Source organism: Synchiropus splendidus, chromosome 2, assembly GCF_027744825.2.
Source record: "Synchiropus splendidus isolate RoL2022-P1 chromosome 2, RoL_Sspl_1.0, whole genome shotgun sequence".
Classification (NCBI taxonomy): domain Eukaryota; kingdom Metazoa; phylum Chordata; class Actinopteri; order Syngnathiformes; family Callionymidae; genus Synchiropus; species Synchiropus splendidus.
In genome coordinates, this window is record NC_071335.1 from 12,643,564 (window position 1) to 12,669,320 (window position 25,757).

General features: G+C 40.5%; 2 protein-coding genes across 5 annotated transcripts; both read left to right on the forward strand.

Annotated features, from left to right (window-relative positions):
• Positions 1–1,388: 1,388 nt before the first annotated feature.
• Positions 1,389–20,767, forward strand: LOC128754157 (rab11 family-interacting protein 4B-like). Of its 4 annotated transcripts, XM_053856576.1 has the most exons (15): positions 1,389–1,725; positions 7,321–7,441; positions 9,274–9,524; positions 9,929–10,114; positions 11,526–11,660; positions 12,521–12,556; positions 14,355–14,454; positions 15,660–15,763; positions 15,872–16,012; positions 16,187–16,268; positions 16,335–16,472; positions 16,820–16,978; positions 17,598–17,666; positions 18,024–18,167; positions 18,358–20,766. In XM_053856576.1, the coding sequence occupies exons 3-15, from the start codon at positions 9,307–9,309 to the stop codon at positions 18,472–18,474; spliced, it is 1,629 nt and encodes a 542-aa protein (XP_053712551.1). In that variant the 5' UTR covers positions 1,389–1,725; positions 7,321–7,441; positions 9,274–9,306; the 3' UTR covers positions 18,475–20,766. The 4 variants fall into 4 exon arrangements, with proteins under 4 accessions (XP_053712551.1, XP_053712548.1, XP_053712549.1 ...); XM_053856573.1 differs by lacking the exon at positions 7,321–7,441 and having other exon boundaries at positions 9,259–9,524; positions 18,358–20,767; XM_053856574.1 differs by lacking the exon at positions 7,321–7,441.
• Positions 20,768–20,930: 163 nt separating this feature from the next.
• On the forward strand, positions 20,931–24,458 carry LOC128754583 (uncharacterized). The gene is made up of 4 exons (XM_053857298.1): positions 20,931–21,375; positions 22,252–22,651; positions 22,784–22,881; positions 23,585–24,458. Exons 1-4 carry the CDS (start codon positions 21,342–21,344, stop codon positions 23,758–23,760), a joined length of 708 nt encoding a protein of 235 aa, XP_053713273.1. The 5' UTR covers positions 20,931–21,341; the 3' UTR covers positions 23,761–24,458.
• Positions 24,459–25,757: the final 1,299 nt, after the last annotated feature.

Genomic DNA, 25,757 nt, shown 5'->3' on the forward strand with positions numbered 1-25,757 from the left:
AATTTTCTAACCTAAAACCTTTCATATTCTAGAACAATTTCTGGACTATGTTGCTCCCAAATGTTTCCATTTGCTATGACTCGAGCTGACATTTATCCTTTGCCAGCCATCGCAGCATGTGACCCTTTTTTGTGCACTTTGTGTGACACTCTTTACACAACTACAGTAGGATGTAGGATCCTGCGAAGAGAAAGTGCAACTGCTAAAAGGTGAAAAGCCACTGCGTGGAGTGGGAAAAAAAATTAAATGTGCATAGTTTAGTTGGTCATCCATTAATCAGTGCCCATGTAAATCTTGTGATTCCCTTTTCAGATTTTTTTTTTTTTTTGGCAGCCTTGGTCACAACCCAGCAAAGACTCGAAATCGTAACAGCTGGATAATTCTGTGGGTAACTTCACAATCCTGATTCTTTGCACAAAGCATACTGTATGAGCTTGATCGATTATACAAAACCATTGTTTTTGTTTTGAGCTGGAATGGCACACAAAACGCCACTTTTCATTTTAAGAATTCAGGCTGTCAGGGACAATGAGTGCACAGGCCCAAGTGCGAGTGGTAACCGTGACAGCAAAGCGACTTGACAACAAGGAGTTAATTTATTAATTTACAAAGTCACAGAAAAGACAGACAGAAGAATCAAGGGACTCCTGGAATCAGAACACTAGGAATCACATAGCGGTAAAACACCCGCCTGTGGATTTCAAGTCCATAAACACAAAATACACACAACATCAGACACTTAACTGTGGTGAGATGCAGAGATCAATAATATACAATAGAAAGTAGAGTAGTGGTCACCCATTACGCACTGAGAAAAGCAAGCAATAAAGAGCGGACAGAAATGAGCTCAGAGTCAGTAGAAAACACAACGCAGCAGGGGTTTTGAACAGGTGTTTTATCGCAAGGAATCAGCTCCAGGTGTGTGCCATTAGCAGGTGCGACGCTCTCAGCAGGTGAAAACAGGAAGAGGGCCTCCAGCATAAAACCAAAATAAAAGCAGAACATGAGATGGTTGTCTTATAATTCATTGATAAATTCAACAGCGATTTGCACATTTACACTTCGTGGTGAAATGACTCTTTGTCTTCACTGATAATTGTGAAATTTGCTGCCTCATTGTAGACAAACTGTTTTTGTTTGAGTGTCAACTGTCACTTCCATCCTTCTCCTCCTCCTCCCCCTTTTTTTCGCAGCCCACACAAGCGCTCGACTCTTCTACGGTCCGGGCAGACAGAGGCAGGCCGGGCTTCATATGCAAATATAGCCTGAGTAGGCGGCAGCCAAGAGCACTGAGTGCAGCAATGTCATGACTAACCGAAGCCACGCCCACATAAAGCCAGTTGCTCAGCAACGGTCCACGAGGGGGAGGGAAGATGGGCCGTGGATTGAGTGAATGCCAGTCAGCCGGTGGACCAGTCAGGCAGAGAGGGAAGCGAGTGAGGCTGGAGTCCGCGCTTGTGTTTGTCTGTGTGTGTAAGTGTGACTGGCAGTTTTTTCCTCCGACTGGCCAAAAAAATGAGCACACCGGGGTTAAAAGAGACCGGCTCCTTCCGACCCTTTGGACTGCTCTGAGTGCTTCCTTCTCCTCGAGGGAACACCTGTTTGTGTGCGGAGAGCAGAGCCACTCCTGGTCCATACACAGGGTGGATGACTACGGTGGATGAGCGCTTTTCTGGCGGAAAGAGGAGCTCTGTCAAATATGGACTCCCCTCACTAGTGAACGGGGTAAGCATGCACCCGACCGGCTGCAATACGGGGCTGATGTAAGACTACTTGACAGAAGGAGGACACGGAACAGCCTGGGCCCGGGAGACAGTAAAGCGTAGAGTTAGTTGTACACTGGGGTGAAGCCTAGTGAGTCGTGGGAGTGCTGCTCATGGGGGTGGAGGGGTGGTGAATGGCAGTGCAGAGTCCATTGTTCCTAAGTTTGTGTCCTCATGTGTGTGTGTGCGCGCGCGCGCGCATCCCACCTATCACCCGAGCTGCTACTCGGCTGCAGGTGTCATCCCTCCACACTGGAACACACACTCACACGATCTGTGCTTACGAAGACAAACAGTCCTGTCAACATTTGTTGACAGGCACAGTCAGAGTTGATGGTGTTGCTGGATGTGGACGTCCAGCCACGGCTGTTAACATTAGAGCCTGCTTGTGTGGAAATAACAGGAAGATTTCAACATACGTTACTAGAGTCGTCAGCTTCTAAAAAATGAGAAGTGCACTACTGTTTTGAAGCACTGTTCCTCACAATGCAGTAGATGTAATAAAAACAACCAATGTGAGACCTGCTGTATGTGTTGTGTCGGTGTATGTTAACAATGCTCAGACAGAGTTACATACCTAATTGATGGTCCGAGAATAGAAAGGTGAGGTGAGTTTTGTTTGTTGTGTAAGAGTCTCAATAGCAACAAATGACGTCAGGTGGTTTTGAATACTCCTGTTCTGGACTGGACATTACATAATGAGATTAACTTTTCTTCAGTCAAACAGGAACTGGTGTCGAAAATCATTTTGTAAGACTTTTTATGTGACTATAATGGCGAGCTCCTGAAACCCGGTGCTGCCTTTGATGACAGATTATTGACTACATAAAACTATGAGGTAACAGTGTAACTTTGCACGGTGTGTACACTAGGACGAGAATAACTAGATTATCAGTATAGTGCTGAGCTGTGCGGCCTGAATGGAGGCTAATCTGTAGTTAAAACTGTCACTCCTTCTCTCACGAGTGCGTGAATTCTTTTCACTGTATTTTTGTGTCTTGGCTTTTTTCTTGCTTGAAATCGCGTCAGAATTCTGCTGACAAAGAAGCTGGACCTCCTCCTGTGGGTCTGCTGCTAATGACACTGAAATGCCGCCCGTCAATAGATCTGCGCAAGTCTAGCGGTCAGATCAGACAAACACACTTTGTTTGATAAACCCAGTGACTTTTTTTTTCACTTTTCATTGGAACGCAGTAGAGGGGCACCTAAGGGACAATGACCAAGCGGGCGGTAGGACATCAGATTCTAGGAATGAATGGCACTTGGATAGTGTCGGAGTATCACGCAGTTAAGGCCGTGGATTACTGGGGATCCTCCTTGTGAAACGTTGCTGATTCACCCTTCACCTCTGCGCAGCAAACATATTAAGGCTGGTTGGTTATCACGAATGGACTAATCTAATCCCCAGTCTTTTGTCATTGCTCTTGCATAAGTACCACTTTGAGATTCATGACCACAGTTGCTTGCTTACTAAATTAGCTGTAGTTAATAGAAATAAATAAGAAAGCTCAAAGAGAAAAACGTTTGGGGGAAAAAAAACAAGTGACTGATCTAGAAAACCAATGTACTCTGTGGGGAGTAATGCTATTTATGAGTCTACAAACACATTTGTAGTTATGAATAACTGCCAATACATGATATATGATCATATTTTAGACAGTATCCCTTTTGTTTTAACTGCGAGCTGTGTTGTGACTTCAACTGTTTTTCTGTGGAACTGATGTTCATGTTGTTAAGGAAGCAGGTGTAAGCTGTTAAACATTGAAGAGGTGCAACAGACAGTTGACACCCTGAGGACAAGTGTCCTAACGCAAACACACCTGCTGACTCACTCAAATCATATTCATGAGACTGAATGAGAATATGAACCTGTATATCGTTCCTGTAAGAGGTTTAAAAAGGTGCTTAATGATTGTTTATTTAACAGCGACCTCTCCTGTTAATCACTTGTGTTGTGTTTTGTGCCATTTGGTTCTTGTAAGCGGTCATACGGTGACTTGATCTCAAAGGGAACTCAAATGAAAAACATCGCCTAATGTGAGGAATTTCAAGTTCACCTTGTTTAACGGCTGGTACACACCCACAGATGTACAGGCAAACATTTGTATTGACTCATTTTTCGGGTTTCCTTGCTGACTCTGCTGTTTCCCGACTGGCTTTCTTCCTGATAGTACTTTATTGAGATGGTTAATCCAAAAATGTGATGTCAGTATTTCCACACATCAACATTGAATTTCTTTAAATGCTTCCTTTTACTGGTTTTTCGTTTTTTTTTTAAGTAAGCCACAAACAGATTAGTGTCTGGCTCCTGTCCCTCCCCATATTGTCCTTTGTCCCCAAAACATTCCTGGTAATCCAAGTAGCTACCTGGTTTCCCTTGGGACACGGCATGAAGTGCGTAGTGTGTTTGTAACTAAGAGGGGTGGAAAGATATAGTGTTTCTATATTTGTCTGAAAAAGAAAAACGGCTGTGTGTGAAACGGAACAGAAATAAACATACTGAAACAAAGACCATCAATTAAAGTTTTGTCATAACAGGGTCTGTTGTGAGTTGCTTCTGGGAGTTGTGCGTTTGGTCAAACCTAGCTTGTTCCAGTGAACTATGACTCACTACCTCACTCTGTATGTGTTCTATGACTGTGTGCATGTGTAACTAGCCTGTCTTCAACTACGGGAACAGACCAAAGCAGAGAGCTGCTGCCTTCAGGGACTATAAAACCAAGATAGAACAGCAATTCAACTTCCGCTCTTGATCTTTGAAGTGTTTCATGAAACCTTTGTGTCTCCATCATACAGATTTATTTTTATTCATTTGTGTTCGTTTGTTTAGTGTGTTTTCATTTTATAATCTTTGCCATTGATGGAATGAGTGGAAAAGCTGCTAAAGAAAAGAACATTACATTACATTGCTCAAGCCTACAGTCTGTTTATTTTCAGGTAATATAATATTGTAAATTTTCAGAACTAGATAACCGAAGCGTTTCCCTGACTTAAGAGAAGTCTAAACTGAATGTGTTTCAGCTGGTGTGAATGTGTCAATTCACCACATTTAAACTGATGTGGTTGTGATACACGAAGTCTGCTGCTATGTCTTGTCATTAAACACGTCACAGCAGACAGACGCACCACTCCCCGCTTACCCAAATGTATTTAATCTCCCACGTCTGGTGTTGGCACAAAACTTCTGTTGTTGATCAGTAGGACTTTCCTTTTGTGTTTATGTATAAAAAAGCACAAACTGTGACATGCTTTTGTTTGTTACATGAAAAGGTGTGCACGACAATGTTCAAAACAGTTGATGCAGTTCACCTTACTGACACCCAAGTTTGAAGTGAATTCTTACACATGGAGGGTGATGAAGTTTTCCTCAGTGTGACCAATGTCTGTCACATCTGGTTCTTTTATTTACTAGCGGTTGAATCTATTTATTTCAAGTGGAAGCTCTTTTGACCACACTATTTGAACCTCACGGTTCTAGACTTGGAGGTCAGCTGTCATTCATTACAATGAAATGCGTAGGAATCGTTTGAATCCAAAAGCATAGCATAGTGAATTTCTGTTCATGATGGAGCCCCTGTTTCATGTGTCCGTATCCCATCAGTGGTGCCACAGCTTTGGTAAGCAGCATCCAAATTCTTGGTTTCTTGCTGGTTTGTTTCTTGAGCTTGATGAGGCTCCTTCAGCTTTCCCGTGAAATTGTGATATTTCATCTTCTTTACCTTGTTGAATGTAAATTGAGTTAGTCTGTGTTCTGCATGACACAGAAGGCCTTTGAGTTTGAAGCGAAAAATCAAAGCAGAATCAGTATGACACCTTTTGTGTGCATATTTGTATCACTCCAGATTCTTCAGAGAGGACAAGAGCAGCAGAGCTACAAACACAGACAGAAAGGAGGGAAAGTGTCTGATCTGTTGAGTGCATTTTCAAGCCGAGTCTCTCCAGCTCTGTCTGTCATCACACGCTTTCTATGCTTTTTATCTCTTTCTCTTCGCATCATCCGGCCTTTAAATCACCTCTCTTTGGATTATTGCACCCTCCGAGGCACAGTTCATCAAAACTTCATCATGGTGGATCCTAAGAATTAATGTTGAAAATTTGAGACCGCTCTTCCGACACAGACTAACACATTTCCTTTGACCTTGCAGCATTTTCTTCGCATGTATTGATTTGATAACATGTATTCCCATGTCCAAAGTAAGAGAACTACTTTTTAACTTATTCTGTCCGGACACAATTTGGAAAGGCGCAAAGTGTGGCTTTCATCCACCTAGTTTTTATGTCCAGAATGAACTGTCAAGTTAAAATCCAATGTGTCTCTTCTGTGACATTTTAATCAATACAGCGAGAAGTCCATTACCATTGACATCATTCCCCACTGAGCCATGAAGCAGAGTAATGATTTGATCAGCACTAACATGATGCCCTCAGCTTGAAACTCACCCGACATCTTTGTCCACTGTCCTTTAATTCATTCACTAAACAACACGGTGGAGGGTTGAAATTAAAAGTCTCCAACATGGAGCTAATGATGATCAGATAGTGTCTACATTAGTGTTAGTATCTCAGTTTATGATGTTTGTAATGCTTGAATCCAATTTCAATTATCATTTATCAGATTTCAAATGTAATATTTCTGAGAGTAACAGGAAGTTTAGTTCCTCTGATTGATAACTGACACATAAATTCAACCCAAACATCCTTAGCAAAAGTAAATGGTCTTCATTCACAAATTTGATAACATTTTGTTTCCATAAAAACTGTAAATCATGTTGTGTTGCTGAAGAGTTCAATGCTCTGTTGTGGTAACTGGGTCAAATGCTGGCGCCAGCTGATGACCAACTTTGTAAAGATGTGCGGGTGAGTGCACTGAAGTTGAGGAAGTTGTGAGCAGTATCAGCAAAAATTTCAGCCATTTGTCAATAGTTTTTGAGGAACAAGAACAGGGTCATGCTAACAAAGCACTACAGCCCTATTTATTTGAACCATATTGTCTAGAAGCAATAACTGCTTGGTCATTGAGCTCCACAACCGTGAGTGGTAAAATCTATGCAATTTATAGATATCTAATAAATAAAATGTATATGCCACGTGGGTTTACAGGTTAAGGAAATAGCGACACTAATTTAAAAAAAGGAAAAAATTGAGGGAAACATTCATAATTTGTTTCTAGTTTTGAGATTGTAACTAAACCCCCAATTGTTTTGCCCTACTGATGTGTTTCGAATTTTGCTTCTCTCCGCCATCTGCTTTGACACATATCCTCTCCAGCTGGCTGTGGCTGAGTTTGGGAACCCTATCATTCTGGCCTCAGTATTCATGTTTTGCAGTCGACTCCCCAAATTTGCAGCTCAGCTGTGCTATTATCACTGCAGAGTACAGAAGACGTCACCAGTTGCCCCTTGTTCTCTGAACTTGCTTCACCCAAAGCCAAAGAGCTTGTTTACATCAACACCACGTGTGATATTGCTCTCATGACATCATCAACGCGCGTCTCAGGAACTCACTAAATGCGACACTGCAGTGAATTTGTATTTATGTTTCATTTATCATTCAACAGAACCAACTTTGTTGATCATTCATACCTTCACCGTCAGGATTACTGAAACCATGGCAGCCAGCCCCCAACACAGAATGGAAAGCGGCCAATCAAGATCCAACAGAAAGAGAAGGAAGCAGAGGTTTTTGACGTTTGTTGAATTGGCGACAATATAAATGCTACTTTTCAAATCATCTCTCCAATCTGTTGCCATCCACACCAACTATGATGCATTGTGTTTCCACTTCATTGTGATATTGTTTGGTCACATGGGATTTCTTCTTAAAAAAAGAGATAATTACTCTGAAGGCTTGGTGCGCCATCACCATTTACACGTAGCAGAAACCCTGGCTAATTCCTATTTTAAAAGACCATACAACTGTTGCGTACACACCTGTTAATGTCTTTAAATGAAAATGTCATGAACTCTACATTACCGGAACATAGCTAAGTAGAAAGAAGCCTACCCATGTCGGTAGCCTTCTCAGTGAGAAGACGGGTTGCCCTCAAGTTGTTTGAATTTCTATTTCTACTCTGCAGTGAATGTGCGTTTTTTTTCATCCTGCAAAAAAAGTGCCTGTGGCTCTTGCAGCTCTACACTGCCTCTCTGTCCTGCAGAATTGTCTTTCTCTCAGCCTAAGCTTAAGCTAACATGAAGAACATTCCCTGCTACAGATTTACCTGCACCTGATGTCTGTAAAGACAGTTGTTCATGACCACAACTCATACTGAAGCACCAAATCCAGAATTTAGAAAACAAATATGAGGAATAATCATGGGAATAATTCCATATGTTTGAACACTGGTGCCAAACCATAAAATGCTCTTTATGAATCTTATTAGCGTCTTTTTTAATATAATATCTGCGCAAAATTATTGCAGGGGAAAGAGATGTCAGTGATTGCTTTTGCTTGCATCACCCTTTTAAGGATCTTTTTTTTTATATACATAATGTTTCTTGATTATTCAGAATTTTTAATGGGAACAGTTTTGATTCCGACACAGTTGTACATGAAATCTGCTGATATCGATGCCTGGCCCTCATTTCTAATTTCTCAGCTCCTCCTGAAACATTTCTCACCCTTTGGTTTTGTTCACTTTGAAGTAGTTCTGATCAGACGGTGGCTGAACTTGAAATATTTGGCTGGTGGGAATTAGCGAGACAGTTCTAAGAAAGGAATGCATAGGAGCCCCGATCCTTTGCTTTGTGGTGTCGTGACAGCCCCCCTGTTGATTCAATTTAAAAACTCTCTTTATCAACTTGAAAGGTTGAGCAGCAAGTTTTTTTCTTCACAGTAGGCCAGTGTTTGATGTAGTGCAAACGTCAGGAGGCAGATAATAAGAGCAAGCACAAGTCATGGCAAATAACATTCCCAAGATCTGAAAATACTAGATTAAATAAATTCAGGGTGATTGTAGATCTGCCCATATAATTACTGTGAGCTATTTAAAACATAAAAGAAACATTGTATTTGCTCTTCAACTCATGACATGTAGGTGGACAGTTGCCAGTTTACCTGCTGGGCTTTTGAAAACAATGACTCTCTCTGCTGTTTTGATAAGTTCCCTATGTTGGCCGGGAGCTGTTCATTATACTATGCTAAAATTCTTGTGCATTTTTATGTAATTTGCATTGTTGCTGCCCCATCGGCCACTAAAAACAATTTGACACACCATCAATCACCTCTTCACTGACATTGCCATCATGTGGCTGTGTGTTTCAGCTGTTGAGACAAATGGTTGCTTTCATTCTCTTAAACACAGCATAGGCCAAAACAGGTGACGAGTGAAATCACATTTGACCTTTCCGGCTTTAAGCCCAAGAGCCAGACAGATCCCCCTTTGTTCCTCAGCAAGACCAATCCCCACGCTAATCCTTTCTTAACATGCTTTACACTTGATACAAGTTTTGTGGAAAGCTAAACCATTTTCCCTATGGAAACCTGAATATTAAGTTAGTCTTGTCGTTCTCAGGGCAGTGAGGAGGAGTGGGCTTCTGTGGACATCATGTGCACAAGGGCCTATCCTGACCTAGTCCCTGAGTGTCAGCTGTTCCCAGGAGAGGTGGAGGAGTCTGAGGAGGACGTGATAGACAGCAGCAGGGAGCGGGAGTCTGACAGAGACAGCGCTGTTGAGAGTACACAGGGATCAGACACGTCAGAGGGGCTTCCTCGACCAGGGGACCGGGAGGACGCTCTAGGGGATCTCTTCTTCTCCAATGACAAGTAAGATCTGAGACATCCTTTTATACATGAGACAGTCTTTAATATACACCAAACATTGTGAGTCATAACAGTCCAGATGACACTGAAAAGCATCTTTTACTTTACTTTGCTGAAACGGCAAACAGGCAAGTGTGCATCTAAACACATGGCTTCCTGCTGTTTGCTCCGACATGGTTCTGTCTAGACTAACATGCAGTAATGTTTCCATGTGCTTTAAAAAGACCAGGCAGGTCCAATTTGTATCATAATTTTCACTTGGTGCCGACTACAACAGACCACAAGCACTGCTTATATACTGCAATTTCAGAAATATAATGCAAAGAAATGGATTATGAAATCAAATTTTCTTGTGATTTTGTTTTTTTTCGTGTGGTTCATTTCTGCATCCTCTTTGTGTTTTTAAGGTGTCACCCCACCAGCATCTCTGTGACGTCAGACCTATCAACACGTTCGTCTGCTTCTTTAAACGAGGAACAGTTTGAGGACTACGGAGAAGGAGAGGAACCGGACTACTCCACCAGCAGCCCCTCACCTGACGAAGAGACACGAACCAACGGCTACTCTGACCTTGGCTCGTCTGTTCCCTCGAGGTAGGAACACATGCATATGCATTTTACTTCACGTCTTAACTTGTGTTCACTGAAACTAACGTTATGAATACAGAATTTTGTTTTGTAATGTAAGATATATAACAACAATAAAGTGATAATATTTGATTATTTGAGACTCATATGGAGGAGGAGGATGTTCATTCATAATGCATTGTCTCTTTAATAAAAATGAATGATTATATTTCAATCAATTAACATGATTTTGGAGTTAACTGGGATCCTTGGAAGGTTAATGCTTATGGACCCAATGACATTGGATGTCCCAGAGTTGAGCAAAAATCCTTTGTATAAAACAAGATGAAACTGAAACAACCATTTACAATTGTAAACTTCATTAATATTGAGGTGCTGCCATTTGTATTAATTACTTTTTTAAACCTCCAAAATAATGACACCCACCACCTCCAGATACTGTAGGTAGAACATACCATCGTGCAGAGTTAGGCCAATTCAAGCAAGTGTCTGTCTTAATACTAAAGAACACATGGCGAGTGCTTTCAAAATCTCAAGTTTTCACTGTTTGTTGTAATGATCAGATCAAAATATGGAAAACATTCAATTCTGTATAGACTTTTTTGTTCCCCTTGACATCTGCTGCAACCAGCAATTTTTTGAAAATTGTTTTTTATTAAATTAATGTTGAGCCACATCAATAGGATTTATTGTTTTCTAAATCAAAAGAGCTGTTAAGTAATGGAAAATAGCAACTATTAAATGATGACGAATGGGTGATGCCAGGTAAAAGTAGGAGAACCAGTAAAGGAGGACATGAAGAGGACAGGTGTGGCTAGGGAGGATTCACATGACTCTGCATAATTGCTCATGCACCAATTGTGATTTATAAGCCAATGGCACTAGCAACATCTTAAATCTCTGTAATGATATCTTTAATTGGGATTGGTAATTGTTGTCATATTCAAATCTGAGGCCTTCTTGATTTGGTGTGTTCTAAGTTTTCGTGGCAGAAAGTCATGAGGACATTGAAAGTATATCTCTCAGGCTTTTTCTCCTGGTCCTCCTTAATATTCATCAGCGACCTGTGCTTAAGAGGATTAAGACTTCTCACCGATACACTGGCAGTATTGCTGCGCGTTCGTTCTCTGCATACCAAGCAGACAAAAGTCCCTGAGTGAGGCTGAGTCAGAGAATTATATGCAGAGTAAAAGTAGTTGCCGTTCGGCTGTACCAAATATTTAGCTCAGTAATAGGTACTGCCATGTCAGAACATTACAATATACACAATATACTGCATGGCAGTGCAAAGTCAACATTGTCTATGTATGCTTTCAAGTGCTTTGGTTTTGCTACCTAAATTTACACAAAACACTGTCATATTTGTATGAACAACTGCTCCTGGAATGTGTATTGTACGCTCTGTGTCTGTTCCCAGTGCGGGTCAGACTCCTCGGAGGCTGAAGCACCACAACAACGCAGAGCAAATGGATGTGTACTGTTCTCAGTGCAGCAAAAAGGTCAACCTTCTCAATGATCTGGAGGCTCGACTCAAAAACCTCCGGGCAAACAGGTACAATGTTATGTTACGCTCTTGTGTGGTGGGTGGCAGTGTGGCCTCATCATCTGGGTGTTGTTCGCAAGCTCAAATTGGATAATGAATTTCCCAACAACACCCTTAATAATTAGGCCTCATGTGCTATTATTAAATAGAGAAGGCAACATTATGATTGTGGGTATCTTTTAAAGCAGTCGAATGTGCTGTTGTTCTCAGCAAGTCTGAAGGAATGTAATAGGCGCTTGCATCCCCATTAAACATACACACTATTGATTCCTGAACGAGCCAGTCACTCTTGCTCACGACTTCAATGATTGTGGCTATTATGGTATACACCGTCTGCGGTCAACAGCCTGTCAGCGGAATAAGTGCTGACTTGGTAAATGAACAGCACAGATGACAGGCATTGGTGGAAAAAAGCTTTTGAAAGGGGCAGATCAACGCTTTCTGCTTTCATGATAAATAATTCACGACGTGTGTGAAGTGTTGAAGTGTTTTTGAGCCAACTGCTGTTTGAAAAAGTCTATCTGCTTTAAGGATTTGTTGTCAAACTTTTGTAACGAAAAATATTTGGTGTATATAGTGTTAACATGTTTGTGTTATATAGCATTGTCTACAGATGAGTGACATAGACGTGACTTGATCTGATTGTTTATTATTGAGCTTCTTTTCTTTCCTCTCACCTGATAAGACACCGTGAAAATATCAAATCCCCACGCCTCCCACTCCTACCTCCTCCAGATCTTGAGTTTTGACCAGATTAAAAACATAGATATGTAGAAACCCCTCAAGTCACTGTGCTTCACATTAACTTTTGTTTTATTTCCTTTGGCCATTGATGCTCATTAGATTTGCATCTTTGTCTTTTTCTGCAGCCCAAGCAGGAAAATATCCAGCACTGCCTTTGGAAGGTAGGAACGTGTTTCATTGTTTGCCTCGCGTCTGTGTTGCCTATAACTTAGTTTGGTTTAATTGTTTTTTTCTTTGCTCATATCATTGTCATCTACGAGTGTTTTTCCTGTGAATTTGAAGGAGTTGGCCTTCAGATCAGCCTGTTAGTTCCTCACGATAACTGCTGTATGGGTTAGTCTTTTCATCATCCCCACTGTCTGAAAAGAAGCAGGGAGTTGTTCACACATTATGGTCGCCAACAGTCTTCTGTAGTGTGCGTTTGATTTTTCACATTCATGTCTAAACCATTGCTCTTATGGTGAAGTTATCAATTATCCAGGGGCGCCTTAAGCATGAAAGACTTTATATTTTTCTTTCATTTTTATGTGTATGTAACATAATTGAATTGCTGTGAATAATGCATTATGACCTTGGAACTTGAATATTAATGTACATTTCAGAAAACCTTTCCCTGAAACTGGAGTTAGTGTTGACAGAACAATCAGACATATTTGAACGCACCATTGGGTGTGTTCAGAGAGCTGCAACCGAGCAATGATGGAAGGCGACGAAAGGTTATTGTGGTTTTTGGCGTGTCCCTGTAAATAAAAGGACAGTTGGTGCCTGAAAATTTGGACTGTTTTATCTTGCCATGTTGCTACAGTTTTTCAGCCCTGCGCACTTCTATCAATTCTACACTCAATGTTGCTGGTGGTTTTTAGTCAGGCATCCAGAGAAACTCAGGAGAGAAAGAGGAAGTTGTCCTGAATTTTAATCATTTGGAACTGCCCTCTAATTACACTGTAGTCAAACGTATCATGGTGCAGCTGGAATATAGAAGCTTTTTATATCCCCTGCTAAGACAGACCAGAGGCATCTGGTGGAAATGGGGCTTCTGTACAGCAGCGTTGCATTAAAAAAATCTATCAGATTAACCATGATGCTGCATGAAATATTCTTCATGTATGTACTTTGACAGCCATATTTCAAACACAACATATCAAGCGTTATTACTATTTGTACAAAATAGTAATATTCGCAGTGCCACTTTTTTAAATATGTGGAAATGCACCACTTCTCCAGAGGTAGAAAGAATTCAGTTGTTACAAATTTGATTTAAGGTTGCAGTTGGTGGATATAAAGGGGGTTAAGATCCAGTATATGTTTGTGTATCTACTGAGTGATCAGTGACCATATACCTTGGTGTGCATGTTTGCTGTATTTGTTGACATAGACATGCTCCCTTATCACTCAGCTGCCTGAGCGTTGTACTGTATGAGTTAATTATTAAAGGTCATTCAAGGGAATCTGGGTTACACCGAGCAGAACTGAAATAATGAATAATGTGTTTCCTCTTCTTGAGTGGAGCTTCTGAAAAAGTTGTGCTGGTTTACAGTGCACCAGATATTTTGGTTCTGTTTGCACCCACAGCAGCTGAGTTATGGTGACACTGTCGGGCCTGATATATGTATTCAATATAAGCTTTGGCTCCTTCGCGGTTTCGATGTTCTGCTCGCTGGGATTACTTGGTTCACTTTATTGTTCTGTCTCTTTGTGTCACTTTGACTCATGTGTTCACTGAGTAGAATTGTTAGTTGCACTGATGCGGAGAAGATTCAATCTTTTGTCTCATCGCAGCCGGAATAACAACTTCAACAACTATGTTTGGTCATGTGATGCCTGACAAGAATCTTCACGGTCAAATACTAGTTCGGTAGAGACCAACTGTGGATTGTGTGTTTAAGATCCAGCAATTTTGTTGCAGATCAAAGCCAATTTATCATCGTTGAAACAATGTTTTTTTTTTTCTTTGAACAGGCAACTGCTCCACAACAGCAACTTGAGCAGCAGCAATGGCAGTACAGAGGATCTGTTCAGGGACAGCATCGATTCATGTGATATAGACATCAACGAGAAGGTAACACGGATGTGAATGGCCATATGTTAGCGGACTTGTGGAGTGTTGAGCATAAACTATTAGGTTTTTATTTTGGCTATTCACGAAGTAGAAATTGATTGTCTAGATCAGAGGCTCTGTTAGGATCAAATCCTTTTTTACACATGTTAACCTTAGAATGTTAGTAATGGAAGTGCTCGGAAGAAGAAGAAGATGGAGACATCCATTGAGGGAAATGGATGGAATGAAGGATGGAATGAAGAGGGTAGGTATGACTAGAGTGGACGCTGAGGGTAGTGTGAGGTGGAGGAGGCGCACTTCCTGTTGCAACTCTTGATGGGAAGTGCAGAAGGATGACAAAGTTTTCTACCTACAGTAGAGCAACTAACTAACATTGCGGCAATTTGAAGCAAAAACGTGATTGTTAAATGATACTTGGTGTTAGATCCAGCTTCTTTGGTTGTTATTGCCAACTATGGAGAAGAGTAAAAAGTATTTAGTAATGATCACATGTGAAAAGCCAGCACGGCTGAAAGATACAATAACACAAAGCAAATGCAATTTATACTACAAATCAAGAGAAATAGCTCTTTAATGATGATGTCACCACTCTTTCCTCCCCTCTCCAGGTTGGACAGGTTTTAACAGTTATATGAATTGTAAAAGCTGAATAACATAAAATGGAACATAGAAGAATAAAAAATGCAGTAAAATAACTCATCCTTACAATGGTAACATCATTTATTAAATAATAAATAATAATAATTAATAATTTTTTTTAGGGAAAACGTTCTGAAACAAATAGAAAATAAAAACAATAACACATGAGATAATTTATTGTTGATCTCATGTTTCGATATGTACGGCTATACTTGTGTTTACTTTATATTTTACATGACATAAAAATATTTGAAAGCTGATATAATGATTTTACAGCGGCAAGAGAAGTAAGCAAAATCTCGCCACAGTAGCATATAGTAGAATATCATTTTAAATAAGTGTCAGTTAAAACTTCATTGCTTCCGCAAAGTAACAGCACGTTATTAAATTATAGTGATTCTCTGCTTGTGTCTGACCTGTAATGTGATAACACAGTTTTGTTTTCGTGATTAAACAAATATTTTCCTCCCCTTTAATTGTGGTGAATGGTTTTCTGTAACAGTCAACATTGAAGATGCTAACATGAAAACTGTCTTTGATTTGGCTGCCTGTCCTTGTTTCTGCAGGTCAGCTCCCTGGAAAAGAAAGTGGCAGAGCTGGAAAATGAGATTTTACTGGATGGTGAATTGAAGTCCAAATTAAAACAGGAGAACACACAACTAGTACACAGGTTAGGTCTGCATTTCAAACTGAGCATTATCTCCTCCAACTGCTGCTCAATTTTTGATTCCTTTCCTTAACACAAAATCAGTAATTCACAATGTTATCTGTTTTATAGGGTTCATGAACTGGAGGAGCAGCTGAAAGACCAGGAAACACGCGCAGATCAGAGTCTGCATGAGGAGCTCAGGCGTCACAGAGATTCCTATGGCAAGATGGAGCGAGACAAGAACACACAAATTGAACTACTGACCAACAGGTGTGGGATGCTCCGCTACATAATGTTTTTGTGTTCTTTGTGGTGTGTTCTTCTTTCTGAAATAAATGAACTATACATATGGAGAAGAGTTGCTGGTGACTAACTCAAAAGGTCTAAGGGAAGTGCTGTCTATGTATATAAAGTTAAATAACATCCTGGGTCCAATGCTCGCAGGGTTAACCAGCTTGAGGAGGAAAATGGCGAGATGACTATGAACATGTGTCGACTCAAGTCACAGACAGAGAAGCTGGACGAAGTGAGTTCTTTGAACTGATATTTGCCTTTCAAAACATGACTTGAACTTGTTTGTTCACCTTTTCAGGAGAAGCAGAGGATGACAGACAAGCTGGAGGACACTAGTTTGAGACTGAAAGATGAAATGGACCTGTACAAGAAGATGATGGACAAATTGAGGCAGAACAGGCAACAATTCCAAAGAGAAAAGGACGGTATGCAGGAGGTGAGCTCATTTGGCCTCAGACATTTGTAACCTTGGGTTTTTGGTATCGCTGTATGAAGCACTTGCTACAGACTAGTGAGGAGTAGATGATGTGTCATAACATAGTATTAAGGGTTTATGAGGTTTCATGAGACAGTGTCCATGCCATCAGAGGCCACCAGATCGCACTAGCTGTTTGGATTTGAACAACTGTTGAAATGAAAATAAACACAACATAATTTCTAAACCAAGAGCAACATCTATTGGCCCTTGAAAATTAGAATACTGTTTCATCAAGAATGCAATACTGTGTCATGATACCTCATCAGATTATTCTGACTTCCATTGTGCTATACCCTCATGTGCAGCTGATCGAGGATCTTAGGAAAGAACTGGAGTATTTGCAGCTCTTTAAGCTTGAGGCAGAGAGGCCGGGTCGCAGCCGCAGCTCATCCACAAGTCTGCCGGACTACAACAGCAGAACAAGGGAGATGGAGCTGGACTACGACATCAAAAGGCTGAAACAGGTGTGTTCAAAACAACACTATGGGAAGACCATGAACCCTGACCAGTTTCTGCAGTTTTAAAAATAAACAAAGTGACTTGAAATGAGCTGCCAAATATGAATTTGATGCCCCCATCCACTTCCTTCACAATATTGTCATTTGCCTTTGTTCAGCCTCTTTTTAAAACGTTTAAAAGTGTCTGGTGTAGCATTACATTGTGTTCACCATAAAATATAAACATCTTCTATCACTCTCGCAAAGGAACAAAACGTATATACATTGAACATTCTGTAACCAGTACTACTTTTAGAGGTTGTAAAAATCTAGACTTGAGATGATATCAGTGTCCTTTTCCTGCCCTGATTTCCCTTTATATTCCATAAGAAAGCACCCTGTTGACTGGCAACCTTTCTTTGTGGCTCACAATATTGACTTTTGTAGTGTGTCTTAAATTAGTTCTAAATTGGACTTGTAGTTTTTATGTACAGTATTCATAGCTCATACGGTCCACCTAAAATGACATGGCGGTCCGGATATGGCCCCCAGTCCTCGAGTTTGATGCATGGTTTTAACTACAAATAGCCCAGAGACGATTAATTCTCCTGGTGTCTCTGTAACTCAGTGTGGCATGTTTCTCCAGCACAATGCATTCCAGGAATATTTCCCCCCTGAATTCCAGAACCTGGCTCTGCTTCGTCCTGCTCTGATGGTAAAAAAAAAAAAAAAAAAAAGATAAGTAGCTTGTGCGACTCCCTGGGTAACCACTAATCACAATGGATTAGAATTAGATTGAACAGGCTCTGGGTCAGTGCTGAAATTCCCTCACTAATGCTGAACCGTAGAAGATCCAGCTCACCTTCAGCAGTGAAGGGTGCAGTCATCACAGAGTGTTCCTAACCTCATGCGATGCAGGGGAGCAGATTGCACTGTAACACACATAACTCTTCTTTCTAGTGGTCGCACTTAGAGGAACATTGCTTGGCTACAGTGCTACAACCTGTCCTAAGCTTTAGAAAATACTTTCTAGGCACGAAATTCACATCTTCCTTCCATGTCTTCCTCTCAGGAAAACCAGCGTTTGAAGGAGCAGAATGAGGAGTTGAATGGTCAGCTGCTTAGCCTCAGCCTTTATGAAGCAAAGAATCTGTTTGCTACCCAGACCAAGGCCCAGTCGCTGGCTGCTGAGATAGAAAATGCCTCCAGAGACCAGGTGACTGCACACCCTTCTAGTTGTTTCTCTGTCTTCTTTCATTAAGAAAATCTGTTTAGTAAAAAAAAAAAAAAAAAAAACATAAAGGTTAGGTATTAGGTACTTTTGAACTACTACTACAGAATATGATGTAGTACTGATGTGTGGGAAAATTTTGGAATGAGTGATTTTTTTTTTTTTCCTTCCACAGCTCATGGAGGCCCTAAAGGAGCAGGAGGAGATCAACCAGCGTCTACGACAGTACATGGACAAAATCATTCTTTCAATCTTAGACCACAATCCTTCCATTTTGGAGATCAAGAACTAGCAGTGAATGAATGGGACTCCAAACCTGGAAAGCTGAGAATCTCTCCTGATGTTTTTTTGTGGATATCTCTGGAGGCAACTGGAACACGCCCCACCTGACTGTCTTTATGCAGTATGGAGCTACTTCAACATAAAGGGAATCTCAGCCAGTAACGTCTGGGGCTTCACTATTAGGTGGTTTTTGTTTGTTTGTTATAACTTGTGGACCACAGTGTGAGCTCATGCTGGACAATAACAATCCCTGGAGATTTCAGAGTGGTTCACCGGATAATCGGACATTGGGAGACACTTGAAAATGTTGGAGAAATTTCTCCATTTGGTCATGGAGATTCCAGAGTATAGAAGAGTGTTTGTGGAGGTCTTTTGTGAAGAGAGAAGATTCTGAGAAGTTTCAAAAAGGTGGTCAGAGAAGAGTCATTTCTGAAGCCAGGGCTACACATACTTTAAGAGGAGACTCCTAACAGATTGTTCTCATTACAGTGTTACTTTAAGCGCATTTGAATCCTACACTACATGCCGACCCTCAAAAGACTAACGTGTCCAGATGCCTATCCTTGGTGTGGCCGTCGATAGCAAGTCTTTCATGGTGTTGCTTTAAAGCGTAGGAATAGAGTCAAATTGTGCTATCTTCAATTGAACAGCCATCATGTGTGCTTAGACTGCAATATTGAATTCAGAAAGAAATAATGTCCCTAGTTATACTAAAAAGAACTCTACTGACAACAATACATTAACTAAATCTATACATTGTCATAATACATTTCATTAATAATTTTTAAATTTTTAATTTGGATGCATATTTTTGTGACTCACCCTTACTTGACTAACTTCCCTTGTAATATTCTATACTATGATACTAATCATTTTGGCTGCTGAATGTTCCAAAAAACAAACAAGTTTTTAGGTTGCAAAACTATAGATCTTCACTTGGGGCAAATATTTCAAATGTTTTCAGAAGTAAAAAAAGGAACATAGGAGTCTCCTTGTACGTGTGGACCACGTGGGTCTATCAAAAAAAAAAAAGCCAGCGGCAAGTTTTCTGGACGGCTTGAGTTTGAAACTGAGAATAAGTGAATGTGTTTCCTTGTTTGATCTCGTCTTCCAGAAAATGTTGTGTGTCAATCATTCAGACAGTGAGTGTATTTCACTGGGAAGTGGCCCTTAGTGGATCCAAAAGGCACTTTAGCAAGCAAAAGCTTTAACCACGGCGTGTCTTTGACTACCACGAATGCTGCTTCCCTGGATTCTGTTGTGATAAGCAATATTCTAAGACCGCAGATGACAAGTGTCTTTTGTGTTGCAGAAGAAGTTTACTGTTGAAACTGAAGTGGAATGGTACTGATATTTACAGCAGCATAAATCACCAGCTAAGTATTGCTAACCTGACCTAAACCAGTCCACTTTCATCAGCAGTGCTTCGGCCCAGGTATGTCCCAGCATTATTGGTGTGAAAACAATCGGAGCTTGATCTGAGGACAGGGAAAGAGCAGTGTTGTTACCTCGCAGTTTCGAGGAAAGCAGGTTTGTAGGACCCCTATTGTGCTTTTCAACTGTTCATAATTTGCCTATCGTGCTATGTCAGCAAACCTCCATTTATTCCGTGGCACCTGATGGCACAGCAATAAAGGAGCTATCAGGCCGAGCTATAATGAAAATAAGGTGAAGAAAAGTTGTTGAAAGGCCACTGAAGTGCAGCCACGGTGACTCTGTAGCGTTTCAATGCTGTAAATACCATGAATGTACATTTTTATAATTTAGACTTCAGACCCGTCTGCCGGTGTACAGCCGAGAAAATGTCAAAAAAAAGGTCCATCGACGACGAAACAATCGACTGTATTATGTGATCTTCTTGAACTTGAGTTTTGCTCCTTGCACAAAAGCTGTTCTATTTTGCATGGTTCACGTTTTGTCTGTCTGTGCCTTCTGAGGACGATTTCAACAATGTTGCTTCAGCTTGTCTGGTTCTTGAGGTACATCATGACGTCATTGTAAATCTTGTAAGTAAGTAGTGGTAGTCCTTTGTATACCTGTGCCACTGATCCGTCTTTTGGGGGATTGATACTAAGAAATCTATTTTATACAGATTTATCAGGAAGCAACGTGTTTTTGCTTCAGGCGTACCTAGGAAACTGAATAGCACAATACTGTCGAAGCTAGCATTTTGTCGAGCTAATAAACGCTTTACGCTCCAGGGTTTTGACTGTTTCCGCTCATTAAAATGGAACATTTTGTGCTGTTGGAGTTTGAACGTGGAATCAAATGCTCCTGAAGACAAGGTCCCTAATATACTGAAATTATCAGACAATTGTTGAGAATTTATTTATTCTTCATTGATGTTCACAAAACGGGAGCCACAAACCTCATAAAACCTCATGTTCTTAAACTCTTGAATGCAGTGCCAGTGTTGGTGCATGTACAGGGGTTGTATATCTGTATATCTTTCTGTAATATTGTGCATCAGGCTTCCCGGGATCTGCAGTTCGGTTCTCCAGGTGGATGGAATGCTAAAACATACACGGTCCTGTAACAAAAAACAAAACAGGCTTTTAAAACAACACTCTATGCCAAACACACACCCATAGAAAAAAGGCTACAGGCAATGAACACACCCATTTGAGTTTTAATAATAAGAAAATACATTTACAGACGTCCAAATGATCGTTTAAATGTACACAAAATGTGGGAGAGCGTAAACGCATGATGAAGATATGTTGTTCACTCACGCTGTTTTTCACATCACATAGAGTCCACTCATTTTTGTGCAACCAGCAACAAAGAAATAAGTACATTTAAAACGGAGCGACATCCCGCAGTGCGGAAGAGGCTTGTGTGTGGCGCCATCTGTCCACTCATGACTCCAATTACATCATGAACAGGTTACATGTTACAGGCGGCGACACAGGTGAGAGTGAAAACTCATTTATTTTTGCTGAGCCAAAATTATCTTCAAAGTAGCTAGATACTTTGAATTTCCATTTTCGACAGAACCGACAATAATTTCCTGAACAATTACGCCGCAGTTCAGACGTTTACAGGGTGGAACCAACGACTTTTTAAGGCCCATGCTAGCGTCTTGATGTTATCGGTTAGCTAAACAGCTTCAACTTCATTTGACAAAGTTGATGCATGGACATTTTATTAACCACAGAAAACGTAGTCGACGTGAACACGACTGGCATATAATGCAACTAATGCAAACAAAGCGACTATCCACCGTGTAAAACGTAATCTTCTTTACATATACATGATATATATATATAATTCTCAAATGGTAATACTTGTTTTTCTAATGGAATATATTTTATGCAATGAAATACCTTTCAAATGACTGATAAATAAACAGTTGAAGTGCAGAGTAAACACTGTGATTATACAGTAGAACTATGACCAGGGCTGATTTGCAGACAGTGGTGCTTGGAAGGCAAAGAAGGGAAAGGTGTTCCTCTCATCGCCCTAACACATGATGGGGATCAACATTGATTTTACACTTCTCTAAAACCTTAGTTTTATTGTGTTGGCTTGCTGAAACTGGTTTGTTTGCTACAAAATATTGAGATATGAGGATGATCATGCATGAATAATATCTAATATCTGACAGTCACAGTTGGGAAGAAGGTGTTCTGGCCTACACAAGGTTTGTGTGCTTGGACATGACCGCATTTTGTGATGCAATTGTTTTCCTGTGTTTTCTGACATCCTCCTATTCTCCAATCAAAACGTGTTCGTGACCATGTTAAGTGCAGCTACGTGAATGACTTTTGAATTGTACTTTTTTCAGGTATCACAATGTCCCAGACTCAGGACTTTGAGAATAGAAGAGACGAACAGCAACACACCTACAGCAATGCTCAAGATCTGAATCATGTTTCCAACTATGGGATATTGTGTCTGAACGGTGTTCGGGTTAAATGCAACGGTAACAAGAAAGTCTCACCAAAGGGAAACAAAGCAAAGTATTCTGTAAACGGATATGTAAATCATGGCTACCGGAGGACTCATGACAAAGTGGTGGACCAAAGGGAACACGATCAAGGTCAGGCAGGTTGTGCTGTTGAAACTGTGTGTGCTGATAAAGTTAGAGTCTTGAAAAACGGGCTTAGAAGTCTACAGAACGCTGCTGGACTGCTTGTGGAAGGCAAAAAACTAAGAAGACGTAGAAAACCCAGAAATAAAAAAAGGTGAGTTCTTTCTGTCAGGTAAAAGCAAAGCATTTGGATTCTTTCTGAATTGCTAGTTCTAATGCTAAAATATTACTCAAAATATTGGTTGGTGATTTTTTTTTTTTTTTTAATCTTTCTTGACTCCCAAAGTAACCTGAACAACTTGCCGCCACTAGAGGAAGAAGACTGGGAAAAGGATGTCAGTGAAGTCCCAAACAGGGGAGAGCATTCTGAAGCCCAGCCTTACGGTACGTTACAGCAATACAGTGTTGACCCCAGTTCAACTTCTTGTGGGCCTATAAGCATTTCCAGAGGCTTTGAGTTTATTCTCACTTGTCCATGATCATGAGGTGAAGAAGGCTGGAACTCATGTCAAGTGATATTGTTGACCCGCAAAAGCACGCAGATAAATAGGTGAGATAGATAGATAGATAAATTATTAATCTCACAGAGAGAAATTCACATTACTACCCGCATACATTTTTCAAAGCAGAAATAGCAAAGAAGAAATACAAACTTCTGCACATGGACTAATAGAATCAAATTTAACAGCAATAAAATGAAATAAAATAACATAAAAGAAGACATAAAATATTAACTGGAACAAATATTGGTCATGTGCAAACACTGTGGTTGTATCTCACCTCGACCTGAACTCCATGGAGCATGGGAACAGACAGTTTGGTACGTCCAAAAGGGTGTAGCCAAACTTGTTCCCAAACAGTTGTAGAAATGAAACGGTGATGAAAAAAAAAAGGTTGACATGGTAGTCCGGGTGACTGTTTTGGAAACTACACTCCAAAATTATGGAAGAGTCAGCAGTCAGTAAGCAGTAAAAGTGTCCTCCTGAACTTGTTCTCCACACTTTTCAATGTCCCACTGATACACTCATTTATCATCAATTCTAACATTAATATTTATAATATTTTATTCATTACGTGTCTTTTCCAGGTCCTGAAGATATTGCCCAACAGGTGTTGGAGAGTTTGAGGATTCATCATACAGACAGCGCTGACCTGCCGATGTCTACCTCCAATTACGTCCCGTCCGCGTGCCACCCGCGCCCAGTGCCCCGGCTCCGCTCTTGGTCGTCCACTGAAGCGGATCAGTTTGCAGATGCCGACTAGCAAGCACTTGCTCTGTAGGTGAACACCACAGATCTCAAGTGAATATAGTTTCCTGTTTTTACGTTCACTATCAAGGCAGCGTCTTGTTTAGTCAGTGGAAGTAATTTAAATCATCATTTTAAAGTACGGTGCCTGTCCACCATTCATTTTAATTTAGTTTTAATAATTGTAGTTATAGAATAACATCCTTCGTCTGTGTGATCATGTGACGGGGAGAAGCTGATGTAAACACCTGGTTCGAGAGCTGCTCCATCACTTTCACAACGTTCGTGTTCTTTTATTAATAGCAGTAAATCTTATTTGTAATACTATACTGGTGCCTGTTTTTTTTATGTCAAGACGAGAGCGGTTATTCAATCTGAATCAGCAGGGAATTGCAGTTATTAGTTTCTACCACTAGATGGAAGAGTTGGGTTGGGCACCGTCTCTGAGCGACCCTCCGGGAGTTGAACGAGTTCATTCCCAAGGACGTGAAAGACTGTTCAACCTCATTTATCCATAGAGTTCCTCACTGACGGCTCGTGTGCAGGCAGCTGCGCTCTCACAACTCTTTATCCTTCAGCTCCTGACGTTCTATCAGTTATATATTCAGAGTTATGTGCGAATTGTCGCCGCTACGTGCCTTCTAATGGACTGGAAACATGCCCAGAGAGTCTTGTGCATAATGAAGCTGGGATTTGCTTTGGCTCGCTGAGACAATAAATGAGTACAGTTATGTAGTTGATTACTGAACTTTCCTGCCATAAACATTTTCTGGGGCACATATCTCTTCCCATGGCGTGATTCATGCTGTTGTTCTAAACACTTCATCACGTTGTTGATCTTTTTTTTTTCTACAAACTTGATTTTATTTGTGCACAGATATTTAGATTTCATTATTTAATGCGCATATATTTTAGACAGTCTAAGTCAGGATATCGAGCGTGGGAATTAAAGACAGCTCTAGGAATGTCCTCAGTGAATTGTTTATTATTTGTCATTATTTACTCTGTCCTAACTAACATATACTGGGCAGTCCTCCAATTTCTATCAGTGAACGGCCTCGAGAATTGCATGTGACTTTTTGAGGTGAATTGATTTTTATCTTTGCTGTTTCCAGTTGGCCAAATCACACGCGCTGTTAACAACTGTCACTTCTTCTAGTCCAAGTCGTCAAGGGTGACAAGTCAACCTCGTGCCCTAAGTGCATTCCTCTATGAACGAAAGGATCCTTTCAGTTGGGTTATTTTGTCTTGGGATTACCACGAAATTAATGTCATCCATGTGCTCCAAACATCATCTGTATTATATTTACTCAAGTGGAGAAGACAGCATCATTTTAAAAATGAAGTGGATTCCCCGAACGTCTTTCTAATGGTGATACAAATAAAATTGAAATAAACACGTTTCAACAAAGATGAGAAACACACCTAATGTTCTCCTCTATATTTTAGCATCAGGGAATGACCTTAGCCGTGATGTAGAAGATGAAGCTGGGACTAAGCCAAAGGCTCTTAAATGATGATGGAACTGGACAAAAGTGTATAAACTAAAGGGAACAGTGTGAAATAACCACGCTCATATTGCCATGTTGGACCCATTTATCCGGTTTGCTGGTGGATTTATTTCCACCAAAGTGCAAATAAATACGCAGTTCTGTTTCGATGCAAAAAAAAATTGGGTAAATAAAATGTTTTTTTTTTTCTTACTAAATAGCAAAAGCTGGATCAGACATTTGTTTGGTGCCATCATAAGCAGTGTGTTTTTTCATTTTTTTCTTGACTTCCTGTTTTCGCCCAATATCTGGTAGGATTATATTTTAATGAGTTTTGTAGAATTTAGGTCAGCGTTTGTTTGTTTTTGTCTAAGTATGTTAGAAAGTTTAAAACCATATTTCACTGGCTTTGTATGCTTTATACTGAATGTCATAAAAACAGGCCAGAGCGGTTCATCTACAGTATATTTGATGGTATTGATTTGGGGCGGGAAATATTTCGATGCATCTGGAGAGCAGAGCA